This window comes from Crocodylus siamensis, chromosome 4 (genome assembly GCF_052110815.1).
Source record: "Crocodylus siamensis isolate JL-2025a chromosome 4, ASM5211081v1, whole genome shotgun sequence".
Taxonomy (NCBI): Eukaryota; Metazoa; Chordata; order Crocodylia; family Crocodylidae; genus Crocodylus; species Crocodylus siamensis.
The window spans coordinates 101,921,861-101,939,072 of record NC_143398.1 but is presented as its reverse complement, the minus strand read 5'-3'; the positions used below and the strand labels follow the sequence as shown (position 1 = coordinate 101,939,072).

General features: G+C 40.6%; 2 protein-coding genes across 7 annotated transcripts in view; one reads left to right on the top strand and one right to left on the bottom strand.

Annotated features, from left to right (window-relative positions):
- WASHC4 (WASH complex subunit 4) overlaps positions 1 to 9,215 on the top strand; it is a 64,316-nt gene extending 55,101 nt beyond the window's left edge. For 2 of the 5 annotated variants that reach the window (XM_090043168.1, XM_090043173.1), the window contains one exon: positions 603 to 3,985. In XM_090043168.1, the coding sequence (XP_089899294.1) occupies positions 603 to 670 (68 nt within the window). In that variant the 3' untranslated portion in view covers positions 671 to 3,985. Of the gene's footprint in view, positions 1 to 602; positions 3,986 to 9,196 lie in introns of those variants that run through there. The other 3 variants (XM_090043172.1, XM_090043170.1, XM_090043169.1) reach the window with 3 other exon arrangements.
- Positions 5,111 to 17,212, bottom strand: part of APPL2 (adaptor protein, phosphotyrosine interacting with PH domain and leucine zipper 2) — a 51,160-nt gene continuing 39,058 nt past the window's right edge. For both annotated transcript variants that reach the window (XM_090043177.1, XM_090043176.1), the window contains exons 11-21: positions 16,816 to 17,004; positions 16,428 to 16,470; positions 16,289 to 16,345; positions 16,095 to 16,183; positions 13,373 to 13,525; positions 13,142 to 13,194; positions 10,428 to 10,602; positions 9,269 to 9,305; positions 8,985 to 9,125; positions 7,685 to 7,732; positions 5,111 to 5,983 (exon numbers count right to left, since the gene is read on the bottom strand). In XM_090043177.1, coding sequence (XP_089899303.1) covers positions 5,852 to 5,983; positions 7,685 to 7,732; positions 8,985 to 9,125; positions 9,269 to 9,305; positions 10,428 to 10,602; positions 13,142 to 13,194; positions 13,373 to 13,525; positions 16,095 to 16,183; positions 16,289 to 16,345; positions 16,428 to 16,470; positions 16,816 to 17,004 — 1,117 coding nt within the window. In that variant the 3' untranslated portion in view covers positions 5,111 to 5,851. The remainder of the gene's footprint in view (positions 5,984 to 7,684; positions 7,733 to 8,984; positions 9,126 to 9,268; positions 9,306 to 10,427; positions 10,603 to 13,141; positions 13,195 to 13,372; positions 13,526 to 16,094; positions 16,184 to 16,288; positions 16,346 to 16,427; positions 16,471 to 16,815; positions 17,005 to 17,212) is intronic.

Here is a 17,212-nt window from a genome sequence, read left to right as displayed (position 1 = left end):
ATATATCTAGTGATCTATTGAACCCCCTATTCATTACTTTTTGTGGTATCCACCATCACTAGTTAAGAGATGCCAAAAGATGCAACTCTTGACTGCAGAGAAAGCCCAGCAGAACTAATGAATAGAGAAAGAGCAAACAGCATGGGAACTTAAGAGTTAAACAGCTCTGTTTATGCAGAATGTTCTCTTGAAAGGCATTTCAAGGTAAATATGCATGGTCATGGTACACTTGGCAGTCACATGCCACAGGAATTCTGCAGTGATCAAGACTTGAGAGCTGATGCTAGACTGAAATGTTATAAGTCAAATGATACCACTGCTGTTTCCCTCAAATATTAGGCCCCAACTCTTTAAGATACTTGAGTACATAGTTTTGGTTGTTTGAGCAATCCCCTTAACATGAATTAATGACATGAGTGAAGCTGTCTGTGTGAGGTCAAGGTGCTTACTGCAAGCTCAGTCTGGATCTGTAACCTGAGAACATAATCTTTATACTTATACTATAGTGCAAGCTTGTTATACTATGTCTAGATAAAAATTAAGATGCATGCAGCCATTAGTTTCATTGTTTATATTGATTTTTTTTTTTTTTTTTTTTGTAGAAGAACCAAGTAAAATAAGCGATGGAGACCTGTCTAGTTCTTCACCTGCAGATCCTATTGTGAAATGAGATCTCTGGTATGGATGACTTGTCTGATGTATCAGAATTGTTATCTTGTTTTTGCCAGTAATTCTTTTTATGGGGTAAAATCTCTTGATTTGACTTGCTGTGGTAAATTCTGTAGAAAATGGAACAATGCTACAGCAGTGTGTAGGGCTGCTAGAGCTGAATTTATATTCATATTCTTTTGAAGACCCCTATTTTCAGGGGTTTATTATACATACAACATTTTGCTCTGAGCTGAAACTTGGTATATAACACCTTGACTTAGGATCAATTGTTTTCTTAAAACAGAAGTACAGAACAAACTTAGTTTACTAATTTCAGATGCCTTCTTGCATCTCTAACTTACAACATATTTTAAACAAATTGTAGGCCATTGATCCATAGCTTGCATTAAAGCATCTTCTTTTCTTTAACCAGGAAAAAAAATTTAAAGGCAGATATTATGTATAAAGAGTATCTGTTGTCTGAAAAATAATTTGGGAAGGTGTTCTGCCCAGCCATATTGTAGCCAGTACACAATTACAGACTACACTGTAATAGTGTTTAACAGTGGGCATTGTGAATGTATATTAAGGCTAATACACAATACAGAAATCCTTATTAATATTAATATGTGCCACTAAATCTTTACTCTTGAATAATATATTGTGATCAGTTGGCTAAGGGAAATTAGGTCCCTTCAGTGGCTCACTTGTCCCTCTTTTTTTTTCTTCTTTCATATCAAAGAAAGTTTAAAAAGTAAGACTATAATAATGAAACTGGTTTTAGATTTATACTGAGGGCTTGACTTATTGTCACATGAGTAAGGAAATTCAGACTAAAGAGAGAACCAGAGTCAGTGCTTCCTTTTATGACCAGGCACTGTGTGACAGGTGTCTGACTATTGAAGTGATCTTACGTTTCACAAATGCTGTAGTGCCTAAGCACAGTTTTCAGCCTCAAGCCTGTATCTTCTCGCCTGTGTGTGTATATATATGTTAAACCCTTCATGTTCAAATATAATCTTAAATGCTTTCTAATTAATGATAATTGCACTGCAGGCTTTAAAAGCTGCTGAACACTGTGAGAGCTCTGTATAACTTAAACATGTACTTACTACAAGTTTTTAGATTGTGCAAGGGTTAGTCAGCAAATATCCAGATTCCTGACTTAAGTAGATAGCTGGATTTAGCTCAAAACAAACAAAAACTGGAAAAGCATGGTTGTTTTAATCGCTTGGAACATGAGAACAATGCCTTTCTCACTAAAACAAAGTCCAGTCAGTGTAACCAATTTGCAAATTGTTTGTCTTGCACAACATTTTTGGACCATTTTTGTGAGCCCCCACATCTCTTCATTATAGAGCAAGGTACTGGTTTTTAGAAGCGATTCAAATTGCTCCAAAACCTGGTCACAAATGATATAAGGTAGTAATGTCGTGTGACAGTCCTCTGATTTGCCCTTCTCTGCCACTGTCATCACTACATACAGAAGTCTAGGACTAATGCCTTGCCGCAAGTGAAGGGACCAGACTGGCACAGAATTCTTTCATGAAATCTGAAAACCTGACCTAGAAGCATCATGAACTGTTTAATCAGCTGGACTCATTAAGCCCTTTATTTGCAATTCGGTGTAACTGCAGAGTTGGCCCTAAGGAATGCTGCATAACCTAATTTATGTTTTTGAATTTTTTTTAAATTTGTTTTTATTCTAATATGAGTATTTAGTTTGTAAATTTTAATTCTTTTGAGCTAATTAGGACAGAGGGAAACATCATTTTTAGCAGTGCTCCTATTGATGCTTTTTTCTGCTTGTATGTTTTCATATGCATACACCCCTTTTTCAAAATCCATTTTCAGTCAAATAGTTGGTATGTTCCCAACCTGGCCTACCTTCATTTCTTCCTCCTTAATATCTGGCTAGGGCATCAATCACTTTCCCCATAGATTTGACTTTACAGAAACGTACTATTAAGGCAACACCTGTTCTAAACAGCAATTGCATTCTCTCCCTTGACCTGTGATTTTTTTTTTTGTTTTTTATTTTATTTTTTTTATTTTTGGAAGAATGTTGTCCTTAATACTTTACAGCTTACCTTAGGTAATGTATCCATCTTCCTGATCTGTTCAATACTAACCAGTTAACATGGTTCTGATGACAGAAATTCTACAGAAAGAAAAGGAGGCTACTTGTAGAACCCTGTTAGATTTAGAGTACATGGATGTGTACTGTATGTGTGAATATATACATATGTATAATGATAATATAGCTCTTCTTGCTAATATATGATTGCAGTTAATCTGGAACATCTTACTATGCTATAGAAATTTACTAATGGAGGAGCCATCATACAGATTCATGAGGCTATGTCCAGTACCAGCATGGCTGGTGTCACTCCCTCATCTGCTTGTGCTATTTCAATCCTTGCACTTCCATAAGGCCTGGAACCAGATGAAGCTCCCTGCTGTCCTGCTATCACCAGCTCCCTGAAGCCCTGCTGTGAGTGTGAGAGAACAAAATCTCATCTGCTAGTCTAGAGAGGGGAGAGTTTTAGAACAGTAACAACTGCTGTTACTTGATTCAAACTCCAGGCAGTGAGGAAAGGTGAAGTTGGCTTCCATTTTCTGAGAAGCTATAGACCGGGTTGTTGGCTCCTATCTTCCTTCTAGCTGTGAACCGGAGGCCATGTCATGCAGGTAGGCCTGTCTTTGTGAGAAAGCAGCAGCTGCTGCCATCTTTCATTTGCTGCTATGGCTGTGCTGAATGTGACAGGAAGCAGAATTGGTAGCAGTAGCACTTCTGCAGCCCATGGCCCCCTTCTTATTGATTGCACTTTCAGGCCAGTAGCCATAAGAACTCAGATGTTCAGGCCCTTTTCCCCTCTCCCATAGCAACAGCACTAGGGAAGATGCCAAGCACGGTAGCTGCCTTGTCTGGTATCAAGATCTTAATGAATGCAAGGATCCTGGTTACATGGTAACTCTCCATTGGCTTGTGGTGAGAGTCCCAGCTGCAGTGGACCTGACATTAGTTGACTGGTCTATGCTTCAGTGAGAGCAAAGCCACTAATGCACTTCTTGTGTACATGTGAGCTGATGCTTTGCTGGAGTGCAGATTCCTGAGGTCGTACTGCATTCTGTAATTTAGAGGTAAATTTGACCTTTCCATCTAATATCCATCAATGACAACTGTTTTCAAATTCTCAGGTATGAAGGACCAAATGTAACATGTATGTTATCTAACTCAAAAAGGGTATTTTGTTACCTCAGTCTCTTTTTGGTTCTGTGAGTAGAGTATGCTATGTACATAAAACAATGTTAATAAATGTAATTTTGAGAATCTCATTCTTTGTTCTGTCTTTGACAGGCGTCCTTTGTCGTATCAGTTTCTTTTAATATAAATGATATCATTGTGTTTTCTTGACAAAGCAGTACTTGGTATGTCAGTAGTAAAGTGGACAAATACTTCTAATTTTCGGTGCTCACAAGTAATTCACCAAGAGATTTGAAGGGAACAGAATGCATGCAAACTGGTCACCTGCAAAAATACTACATGGGATCAGCCTTCCTCCATGTTCTAGTCCACTGTAAATGTTCTAGTAACAAAAAACTAGCTTACTAGTAAGTACTTGGGGAAAGGTCCAGACTGAATTCAGTTTGTTGGAACAGAGGACCAAGTTCTTAAAATTGCTTTTAGATCAGAACTTGTCAGCTAGGGTGCTGTGGCACCCTGCAGTGTAATGAGAGCTTCTAAGGGTGTCATGGGGTGCTAGTCAGTATTAGCACTGTTAGGTGTGCAAACACCTACATGATTCACAAACTAAACCCAGAGATTTCAAACAGAAATCTGTAAGTTCCAAAAACATTCTGGAACATTGTGTGGTCTGAGTTCTTTGCAGCAGAACATTTTCTCTATCTTTCCCATCAGTCAAAAGCATAAGTGAAAACCTAAAGCTGGCATTTTCCAAGGGGTGCCTTGAGCCTGAAAAGGCAGAGAACCACTGTCTTGGATACAGAGAACAGATGAACCAGTGAAGAATGAGTGTTTTTTGCTAGGACGGAGAGTTGTCACTAAAATATTTTCCCTATATACCATCTGCAGCAATATAACAGGTCATTTAGCTGCTTGACTGCAACACAAAATGGCCAAATGATGCCAGCAAGTTTTATGCAATAACTTTGTTTCAGTTAAAAGCGGAGAAAGATACTAGACTTAACCAAAATAAAAAGGGTCTGATTTCAAGCACTAAACAGTTTTAAAAAAAATCACTATGTCAGAAATTTGCAATCTAGCATTTTATTACTGCTGGTTTTTTTAATTAAAGACAAGTGTAATCTGTCACACTTAAAATATTGCTAATAAAGTTAAGCGTACAAACTTACATGACTCTATATGACCGTTAATCTCGGTGACTTCTTTAGAAAGACACAAAGACGCACAAAAAACCACAAACAAACAAGTAAATTCCATGACTATGTCTGGATGATGTTTTGTATATTTATGATACTTAAACTAATAAATCCACGAGTACCATTATATTCATTACTTAATTACAGTATGTATAAGATGGGTCCCCACAAAGGTGAATAGGCACTTAAATTTTTGTAAGCTTGCTCTAGGTGCAATACAAAAATAGATTATATTAATAGGAAAAATTTAGTGTTTATGAAATTTGTTTTGTAAATAGACTAGCAGAAAAGATAATTCTTGTTACACTTAAGTACACTAGAAACTAAAAATAACTTCATTTGAAAATATATAGTAATAGTGCATTTCTTTAACCTTCAGTTCAGATGCACATCATGCAAACTATGGAAATTACTGATGATCAAGACAGGACATGTCTAAGAAATGTGATGTTTTTCACCGTCCCCTGCACCAGAGGCTGTGTTCACAACTCCCACTGAAGTCTGTAAAGACAGGATTCTCAGTACCTCAAAATTTGACCAAAAATCTGAAGTAATGTGACATTAACCCTTGGCTACTGATAGTCGGGATTTCCTAGCTAATCTCCAGCATCAGGAAGCTAATACTGACACATTCTCTCTCTCTCGCCGCTGAAATAACACCACACACTCTCTTCTGGGCTGGAGAAACAGCCACACATGTACAAACATTGTAAAACGAGGTTCTTGCAAAAAAACCACACCCAACTCCTGCTGCTGCCCCCTGCGCTTTTCAGCCAGAATATGAGGAGTGAAGGGTTTATGCTTCTGACTCCTCCCCCCTCTCTTCACATACAGTTCCATCTTCTTCGGCTTGGTCATTCAATAGCATGAATTTTCCATCATTTGTTAGTGGCATGGACCTCATTAACTGAGCTAGTGCTTCTGGATCCTAAAATGAAATAATGAAGAAAGTTCACCAGGCTGCAGTATCTTTCAGTTTTGTATATCATTTTCTATGAATTTAATTCTTCCAGAATTATTTTTTTCTTGCTACTCTTTATCCAACATAGAGGAGCCTTGCCTTTGTAATAAAAAGAAAAATGTGATTTATGCCTAATGAGATTTTTCACTTCAAATTTGCAAGCAGGTCAGAAGAAGGACCCTTTAAAGTCAGGACTTAAGTAATCATGCACTAAAATGAGTTATTTTCACAAATACCTGAGAATATGTCCTTTTATTTGCTTTTCTTTCCCATAATTACTACAATAAAACTCAAAATGCAGTAAAATGTATGCAGAACTCAACTTCTGTAAAAATGTGTTAATCTCTCTCTGACAGAATGGCACTTTATCTGCTGAATCAACATTTTTCCCAGCGAAAACTCCTGAACCAGTTTTTTGTTTCAGACTTGCTTTATCATTCCAGCAATGCCAGAAATGTGCAGAAAATCCAGGCATGTTGTGAATTTTTTTTATTTTATGGTTTAAGCTTTAAAGTGTTAGCATTTTAGGCTGTGTGCAGACCAAATGAGGGGCATGTGCACACGACACTTTAAAGCAGGTTAATGCTTTTGCACCACTTTAATGGTGTTGGAGTTTGCACGCATCGGCAGCATATTGTGCAATAATTCCAGCCGCTGTAGTAAACTCGGCTGCATAATGTGTCTTTAGTGACTTGGGGCGCAGCAGACAAAAACTCTGAGGAGTTTGTTTGCTGCCCTACAGCTACAGAGCAAAGCAGTGGGCTCTGTGCAGTTCAAGGGCTGTCTGTGCAGGAAGCCTGTGCAGGCAGCCGGCAGCAGCCTGGGAAGGCAGGCTCCACCTAAAGGGGGGGGAAAAAAAAGCGGCAGGCCTGATCTTTTTTCCAATTATTTTTCCTCCCTGTGGAGCCAGCCTACCTGCCTGAGCTGTGTGAGGGCCTGGTGCTTCCCTCCGTGGCTGCGGTGCCCCCCAAGACTACCCGAGTTGCGTGCCTGCAGGTGGGTGCTGCCTGCAAGGGGTGGGGAAGGGAGGCACTGCTGCTGCAAAGGGAAGCACCATCCCCCTCTGCAGCCCAGGGACTGCTCTGCCTGCCAGCAGCTCACTCTCCCCTCCCTGCCACCAGAGAGGCAGGCAAGTTCAGGTTTATGCATGACACGGGTTTAAAGGGCCCTAAATTGAAGCGGTGTTTTTAAAAACTCACTGTTTCAACTTGGTGCTTCTAGTCTACAGTCACCGCTAGGTAATATTCTTGTTCCTGTCAGGAACTTCAAGCTTATTCCTTCACCCAGAAATGAAAGGCTGCGGATGGTTTCAGAAAAGAACAGGTCTGGAAAACTCAAGTTTTCTCATTTTTTAGGTACATCTTTGACATCAACTGAAGGGGCTTTTTAACTTTTCAAGAATTATCTTCTTATGCTGAATTAGCTGCATTTTTATATCTCTGGTGAATTATTTGTGGTTTTTCACAAATCAGGCTATTAGAATTGCATGAAAATTACTGCATTTCCAGTGACTGAGTTTAAGGGCAACAGCAATGTCTCCTCCTGTGGAAGATGCAGTGTAACCTTGTATCATGTGCCCAAACAGTGCAGCCAAAACTCTGCATGCAGTTCAAGAATGAGCATTAAAATTAAGGTTGCAATGGAAATCAAATAAAAGTATACTCCTACCTTCTGAGCCTCAATAATTTCCTTTCCCAAACTTATTGCGTAACAGATCTGTAGAAGAAATATGTGGAATTAGTTTTTTGTAAAAGCGTTTTTGTAAAATCTGTCCTACGTTGTATGAAATATCAGTACAAATTCACCATTTAAGATTGTACAGACACTTAGGGCCAGATCCCATTTTACCTGTTAAGTGCTCCAGTGAGCTCCTATTCCATCCTGCTCTGGTAAAACTGTTAGTGCAAAATGTGGATAAATTCTCTTCATTTTTGGTACCTTTGGGGGCTTAGCCATAAGGCTAAAATGAGGCTGTATTACAAAAGGTGTCTTAATGCTTTTTCAGTGTCTCAAGCAATTTTGAAAAGGATCTGGCCCATTTGTGCCTCAGGACTTTTTCCATTAGAAAGTAAAAATAGTTTTAAGTCAGCATAACTTTTACACAGGGAAGACTACACCAGGTATTTCCTTTTCATCCTTATCTTCCTCTTCTGTTTTAGTGCTTGCATACAGCACGTGGTTGCATGTGAACTCCCTCAGTAGCTAGCTACAGTAATAGTCTGCATTTATTCTGTTTCTCTGAGAAGCCTTATGGTCTGAGAGATAAGGGAATTCATCAGCTCTCCCCTTTTATTATCTGCTTTGACATATTGAAAAATTCAGCCTTCCTTTAGAAGTACTTGTTTCAACCCAGCTGACACATTTGTTTCTGTTAGGGGTGGGGTTGGGCACTGACGCTGCTTGCAGATGCTTTAAAAAAACCCAAAACAAAACAAAAAAACAAAACAAAACCCCAGCGCTTTACTTTAAACTTGCCACGTTCCCACGCCAAGCCCAGCATATGCCTAGAAGAGGCAGTGCGTTAGTTGGATCTGGCTCGCCCAACCTCTGTACAGATTGTGCACTTTAGTGGGGCTTTTTTGGCACTTTTATCTAATAGCCAGTTGACTCAGCTTTAGATAAAAGCACCAAAAAGCCCTGCTGAAGTGCCGGATCTATCCTTTGACCCAGCTCTGCAGCATCTGTAATATGCTGCTGTTTCTGGTAAAGCACATTTTTATTTTTATTTTTTTAATGTCTGCAAGCAGCCTGACCGATTTTTCCCTAAATCGCTGGATGGTAGATTCAGCAGGCTCAGATGGTCCTTCCTGCTGTACTTGCTGATATGCTGTCTATAAACTCGTTTCCTAGAGTTAGGTCAGCCTTTCTCATTCGCCAAGAAATTGAGTTACTCCTGACAGGCTTCCAGAAGATGGCTTTCTGCGAGGACTAATTATTTTTATAAAATACAATATGAAATGCTAGATACCTTTTCACCTTCTGTGTTGCTTTCAAAAATATATGCACTCATGGATTCTTCCCCTAGGGCTTCTGCAATGCGGACCACAAAACCAATAAGTCTCTTGTTCTCCTGGTGAGCAGCAAACTGTGTCACGCTGGCAAGTTCAAACTAGAAAAAAGCATATTAAAGTATTTTCAGAACTAAAAAAATGCTCAACTAATACATGTTTAATGTTACAGAGGGAAGCGAAAATCAAAGAGAAACATAGATGACTGCAATTTCTCTATCAAAACAAAGGAAGAATAACTTACACTGGTTCGTGTCACCTGGGTTTGAGGATCTATTAACCTGCAATGATAAGAAAATGTAGATAAGAAATGTGAAATGCTTCTCCAGTATCTTCTAGCAGTAGGCCCCATGGTGCTGTACACCTTACTGATGGGGATGTACAGAGCTGAGGTGCCCTGCTTTACCACTCACAGTGGATGAGTGGTAAAGCCAGGAATGGAGTTCTGTTCCACCAGTCCTGGTTCAGTGCCTTGTCCTTGTGCCTGGGCTGCTTGTATAATGGTAGGTGTAACATGGAAGCAGCCCAAGTGTATATTATACAAGCTTGTTCGTGAAAATACTCAGTATCAAATTGGTAAGGGGCACCCAAAATAAAGACTTTCTCCATGTGGGGGACCTGACATGCATATTGTCTTCCCTGACTAAAAGCTTTAACGGAGTGACTCATTTGACCATTTTACTTTAACACAGTAGAGTCAAGATAGCATTTTAAGAACAGGACAGGTGCTGTCTCTTAGCATATGTCCTGTGTGAGTGTGTGTCAAAATGAGGTAAGAGGATTTATGTGGAAACCATTCTTTCTAGATTGCTTTGCTACCACGTTTAGAAAAATGTACAGCATTGTTGTGTCCTCAAAGCCTGGGTAGGACATGTGTCAACCTGGAATGTAGTTTCTGACTATGGTGTGGCAAGAAATGAACCACTTGAATATGAGCTGGGGCTCTCTAGAAGAGTGAGCTCCAGGAGATGGGACCTGCTTCTGAGGAGAAATCATTTATCTCAAACTTCTGTGGAGCCATTTTCATAGATTTCATAGACATTAGGGCTGGAAGGGACCTCGGGAGATCATCGAGTCCTCTATTACAAAACCTTCTGTAATCACTGAAGAGGAGCAAAGTGCTCAGGTCCCCACTGCTCTGTCTTAAAAGGGAATATTCAACTGTGCACTCGCCATAAACTCTTGTGTTGTTATGGTACAACTAGTTTTTAATTAAAACCTGGAATGATGTTTGCCTATAACAGTGGGACTTTCAGCTACTGAATTCTGCTGTTACAAATGCCCTCTTCTGTTGGGAAATGGAGGCTGTTTTCTAAAAACACCCTATCTGACACCAGCAGATAGGCACTTTCCTTCCCATTTTAGCCCTAGAGATTCAAAATGTGGTAAGAATTTTACTTTACCTTAGATTCTTGCTTGTGACCATGAGGTGGGATTCAGTCGTACGGAAGATGTTATGAATGGCACGAGCAGCCAACACTTGTCTCATAGCTTCATAAATCACCTCATTTGTGCTGTCTGATTTAACAGCCATAGATCCTAAAAACCGGACTACAAACATCTGTTTCAACAGTGAATCTGCAAGACAAGGAATGGTTGTTTTAACTACATGGCTTTATGCATAATGTTCATCATTACTGGATGCCTGATTGTTGATTTTTTTTTTTTTTTTTTTTCCCCTTTCTAACCATAAATTGTTGGGGGGGGGGTCAAAAAACTACAATAAACATTTCATTCATAACTTGGGGGATGTGTGCCTTACACATCACTTTCTCTTCAAACGCACTCCCCGATTCCCAGATTTTAGGGTGACCTCATTTGTCAAGAATGCTCAGATTGCGTGCAAGGCCAACAATAATTAGAGCTGTTCGAAATCCTTAGAAATTTTTGTCTAACTTAGTGTCCAGTTGTGACCTTCTGTAATAATACACTCCTCTGTTCCACCTTGCCCCAACTCTGCTGTGTTTGGTCATTAATTGGACTAATCTTGAAAAGAAAAAATGTGATAAAAGAACAGCATTTCAGAAACTGAATCAAGCTAGTTCTTGATTCTAAATCTTGATGTGAAATCCATTTTCCACTTTTCAAGACTCTTTTCTTTGCTGTCTCGCTCTCTCTCCTCTCAGCATCTTAGAAAAAAGAAAGACATGGGTTGTCAACCAGGGGTATGTGTACCCCCAGAGCTACTTGAGAAAGTCCTAGGGGGTACACGCAGGCAGGGACTGAGCACCACCCTGCACCATCCTGCACAAGCGCTGCCTGCCCAGTTGGATGCAGAGAGTAGAAGGTCGCATGCGTTCAGAGTTACACGGACCCAAAAAGGTTAAAAACCCCAGCTTTATCACATATTCCACTTATATGGAAGCATTTAGAAGTACCCATCTCCATCTGTTCTTTCTGACATATTATACAGTAGCCCCTGTAAGCCTTAATTGGTTTAGGGTCCATTCTACAAACTGGTGTACAAGCAAATACAGCAGGGACAGTCCCTGTCGTACACAGCTGACAAACTAAGGTCCCCACAACTCACCTGGAAAGTCTCCAGCTCTTGGTAGGATTCCAGGGAGGCACGTATAAAGGAAGTATTTTTGGGTGGGTGCAGTCAAGGGGCCTAATACAGGATGCAGTTGCTAATGCCAGTAGCAGCTTCTGGTGTCCTCCCTATTTTTAACATGTTACTGTCTCACTTCTCTTGCCTACTACTGTTCAATGCAAACCTTCTGAAGCCAAAAGGCTGCTATTGCAAAGTTATCTCACAGCCTACAAAATAGTTTTGCTAGTATTTTCTGTCCCAAAATTTTGATGTAAAATTGAGCTTGGCTAACAATGCCTCACAATTTGACAGACTGCAAAGCATGCTACTACTCAAACCTTTGAAAGCCAGGAGGCAGAGTGAAGGCAACCTTAGCTCTGCCTTTCAGTGGTGACCTGCCCCATCTCTGGCAGACGTTACCAGACTCAACCTTCTGAACGATGTGGAGCACTCCAGGCACACAACACAGGGCTACAGTAGGAGAAGCTGTCAGTCTATATCTTTGGTAAGTGCATGCAGCATGATTATGTTCCCTTAGTGCTGCCAATGTCTTTCATCTTCCATGTATTTATTTAATGCTGTTTTCTTTGACGATGCTTCTAAAGATTTGTCGGTCTGTGGTTTTAAGAGCACTTTGAAATATTAGCTCCTAAACCAGCAGTTGGTCCCAGAGCAAAATTTTTAGGAGCCCCTGCTGAGTGTGAGAAGCTAGCATGCACAACGCAGACTTGTAGAAAGCTGCTAAAGGCAGTCCACAGCTGCTGTTCTGGTTCCAGGGGCCATGACATGCCTCATCAAGCTATTCAGTCTTTTGGATGATAGATTTTCTGCAAGTATTCTGCCTTACAACAAAATGGTACATGCACCGCTGACTTCCCCTTAGGAAATATATGGCTGGAGCCATGTATTGTATCTGATTTTTACTTTCCATTTTGGTGTGTAGCACTTCCCCAAAGCGGCAGTGTACCTGTAGTTAGCCTTCAGTGGCCAATACCAATCTGAGAAGCAAGAACATAGTTTGAATCCAGGTTTGTTCAAAACAACTCCAGAACTGTAAAGCTGTTTATGTCATATCACCGTTTTGGGAAGGAGCCATCTGTATTGCTTGAACAACCTCTGTTTTGCACCATTAATCCTATCTTAGATCCCCCCCTGCAGGAGGCACAGCACTTCAAAACGCATGGGTTAGCTTGTGGGTGCTGAAGTGCTTGGTGAAAAAGGGCTGTTCTACTGCACTTACGATGGAGTTTCTGTCTCCCATCCCATTCAGATGCACCAAAACAATTATTTTAGAAGTCAACAGGAATTATTTTAATAGTCTTTGCTCACCTGTATCCCCTCCTCCCCCAAAAACCTCCAAGGAAATAAAATTACTCTTGGATGAGAGGCAACATTGTCAAGGAGCAACATATATGGGGTGAGGATGTTGAGAGGACAGGCTTGCTAGAGGAAGCTAGTTTTAGCTTTAATTATAGGGCTGTTGCTACTACTCCAGAATGCATGGGGCTTTTACTGAGGAGTGAAAAGAAGGCTGTCTTAAACCTATGGCAGTGATAAAAACTAAAGCTCCAATGAAGTACTTGCCTTCCTCCTCATCTTTCTTGCCATCTTCAGATTCTCCAAAGGGGTTTGTGCGCCTGTAATGGATTTAAAAAAATTAAAATTAGCCAATTAAATAAGTGCTTAGAGCATCAGCACGTGATTATACGACAGTTCTAATGACTGGTTTGATGACTGAACATTAATGCTTGTAAAGGGAGGAGCTATTTCTTCTCCAGTCATTTTATCAAAGTGGTGAAAGTTCTCTGAGCTTACTTGCCACCTCTGTTTTGGTCCAGGAATTCGGTTGCAGGAAGGACGATGTCAAACTGGATTGGTGTTCCAGGAGCAATTAACTGTGTGCAATCTTGCATGTTACTTGGTTCATTGGAAATGATCTTGTCATTTTCAATATTCTTCACATTCTGTCTAAAATTGAAATGGACCAAAATTTCAAATGAAAATGTGAGCTGACTTCGAAAGGGAGCCAGGATAACGCCAAATCTGACATGGTAATTTAATCTATATTCAGAATCCCTAGTAAGTGTGCTGTAATACTAACATGTTCTTGAAGCTTTAACTGAATCTCTCTCATTCCTCATAACCAATATCCCTGAGAGAAAAAAGTAAATGTTGCTATGTTATGAGTAAAAACTCTACATGAGCTGTCATGTTTGCTTTTGCTGAAGTTATTGCAATTAATTGGGTGCTGTGTGCATGCACTACTACCCTCTACTGGCTACTGTCAGAACCATGCCTGCTCAAATAAGAGACCCAGAAGAAGTGGAGCTGCCTGTCTGAAGTTCCAGACAGTAAGGAACCATAAGTGTATGTGTGTGTGAGTTATAGGCCAGTCTCCCCAGAAAAAGCTCAAAGTGGTTTACAATAAAAAACAGGATAAAAACCCTAAAATATTAAAACATAATGGTATGTAATAATGAAAACCACTACGTTCTTAGCTGCTGGCTTGTTACAGTACGCTATCCAGGAACAAACGATGTGCATTATGCAACTGTTCTTCTTTGATTCAAAGAATTCGTAAGAGACTGGAATCTGCAATTGTAGGAAATCTAAAAGCAGAAACCAACTACCACTTTCGTGTCTGATGCTTTTACTGTTCATTTCGGTGGCAGACTGCTTGATAACTTTCATTCCTATAATGCCTCTTTGTAGACTATGTAGTAACTTATGCAGAGTTGACTAATGCAATGTAACAAAACTCACTTTTCCCACTATAACTAGATTAGATGCAGAGATTTTCCTTCAGATAAATCAACCTTTGTAGTGGAAAACCATGGTCAAAGTAAAATTCCCATATTCGGAACAAAATGGGAAGGGAATTGTATTTAATAGACATTCCCAGTGCCTTGCAGGAATGATAGAAAACTGGAAGGAACTGGTGTTTAATGGGAGGGCGATATTAAGTAAGAAAAAAATGAAAGATTTAAAGGTTTAGGTAGGAACAACCCAGGCTTTCAAATGTCCTAATGAAAGTTTACACAGAGTTCATAGAGCATTTTTCCATGCATTTTAGAAACTGCCAGTGACTTGATTTTTTCCTTGTTTTATTTTGTGCACTGCCTTTTAGGGACAGAGCATAAACTCAGAGTCTCTAGTTCCCAGTCGTAGAGACTGAAGAATTGGTGGTGAGGAAGCTGGCAGCAAGAAAAGAAAGGGAAAATAGGGTTTTGTAAAAAAAAGTTTTGTTTTAGTTTGAGCATTATATTACTCAGTGCTTTACAGCCTCTATTTAAGGAGTGATGGTTTAACAACCAAGACAGTCTTACCAAATAATTATCTGGCAAGAGAACTTCTGCTTGTTTCAGACTATATGGACTAGCATTGATTTCAGATACTGTATAGAAACTAAAAATGTTTTTAAGAGTGTTGGGTAGCACCAAAGAACCCTCAACCGGATACCAGAATCCTACTGCGCTAGACATAAATGCATAAACAAAGCAGTCTGTGACCCAGAGACCTGGCAGACCAGGGACTGCATCTGTTTCATAAACAAGGTTATGATTTTGCATGGAGATTTTTGCATAGTGATTTTCATGGCAGAGGAATGTGTGGTGTGTAAACAATACACACACAGAGATGATGAAGCATGGCTGCTGCATACTTACACTGACTTAAGGAATAACCTTACCAATGGCACTGCCCTCCTGTGGTGCAGTGCCTCATGAAAATTGTAGTTTGGTGTAAGAATGCTCCCTATTTTTTCCAACAGGCTAATACCCCTGGTTGAGCTACATTTCCCATAATTGGTGCATTTGCCCCTGTCTGAGTGAGTGGCAGGGAACCTCATGGGTAGGGTCTTATCAAATTCACAGCAGAAGTGGGCTGCACTGTGGCTCCTTTAATCTTGCAAGTTCCCCCATGTGCCCCACCACTGCCAGCTGGTGGAGGGGCCCCACTTGCAGCTCACCCGATTGGCAGGGAAGCAAAAAATGCCATTTTAAACATAGCACTGTTTTTGCCTCCCTGCCAGTCAACAGCAAGCAGAAGGGCTCCTGGGCCCTTTGACCAATTGGCAGTGGGGAGGCAAAAATGGTGCAATGTTTAAAACCATGGTTTTCACTTCCCTGCCTACTGGGAGTGAGCTGCAAAAGAGGCCCCTCCACCAATCAGTGGTGGTGGAGGTGTGCAGGGGCATCTGCAAGATTAAAGGAGCTGCAGCGCAGCCCTCTTCCACTGTGAATTTGGTAGGGCCTTATTCATGAGTGTCATGGAGTTCCTTCAATTTTACTTTACTTTCCTCTTTACGAAACTGTAACTTTGAGAACAAATTAACCAGGGAAAGACCTCCCCGCAGGAATTGAGCAGAGCCTTGACCTCACAAGCTGCATAGACAAAAAGATTACTGAGTCCCATTAACTATGCTGGGACTCTCATGGACTACCTTACAGCACCTGGGGTAATAGTTGCTCCCCGATATGTCTATTGGCCTCTAAGTGAAGTCTGACTGAGTGTGCAACACTGAAAGCAAAAATGTTACCTGGAACACCGCATTTCCTGTTTTTTCCCAAAGCTGGTGATGGGGGTCACTGCCTGCAGGGCTGTCTGATTTAACTTGATTGCAACAGCCTAAGAAAATAAAATACAATTTCCCCCTTACAGAAATGCTATGGGTTCTGTGCTCCACCAGAACAGCAAATTTGAAAGAGCAGTTTAAAACAAGCAAGTGCCCACCTCTGGATTATCCGAGAGATAGATCTGCCTGGAGATGTTGTTGATTGCAGAGATCCACTGTAAGGGAGAAAAAAGAAACTGAGCTCTCCAAACTGCCTGATGTAGAAGAGGAAAAAGGTGAAGCAGGGGAATATTTTACCTCCTCATATTCTTTCTTGCTTTCTGCTTGAAGAGTGATGCCCCTAAAATACAAATGTTTTGTGTTCAAGCTTGCATTAGCACTCAGGCCCATTAACTCTAAACCCAAGGTACAGACCACCAAATGGTGCCTTTTTATCTGCTAGTTGAGAGAAACCGCATGAATAAACTGCACCTAAATGACAGCATTTATCATGTATGCAGCACGGGCACCAGTTTTAAATGTAAAAGTAAAAGCCTTTTCTTAAAATTATGATGGGAGCTGGCAACCCAGCTCAGTTAGCATGGCTCCCCCTACCAAACTGTTAGCATATCAGTCATGCATTCTGGAACCCTATCTGATTGAGTTGCTATGGCTTATTCTCTAGTGGAAAACCTGTGACACATACGATTTTCCTGTAGGAGTAGTGATTTGAAAGCAATATCGTCTGTCCTCACAGTCTACTGCCATTACGGAGCAGTTATCCAAGTCCTGAATCAGTCCTCCAGCTACTGCCCCCCTGGGCTGGCACATCAGGTTACCACCTTGGGTGAAGAAATACAGTCTGTCCCAGGTTGTAGTCACCAGGCCTGTTTTACTACAGAGAACACACGGTAGTAAGACTCGTTAGCATGGAGTGAATACAATGTACTCTCCACTCATATGCCCATAGGATTAGTGTGGAATTTGCTTAACTGTATAACACAATGCCTGTCCCAGTTGGCTGCCTGCTGTGTACAGTGCAACAAGTGCATCAACTCCTTAAATAAAAGCATAGAATCTTTAATCTCTGCTTTATGCTATTT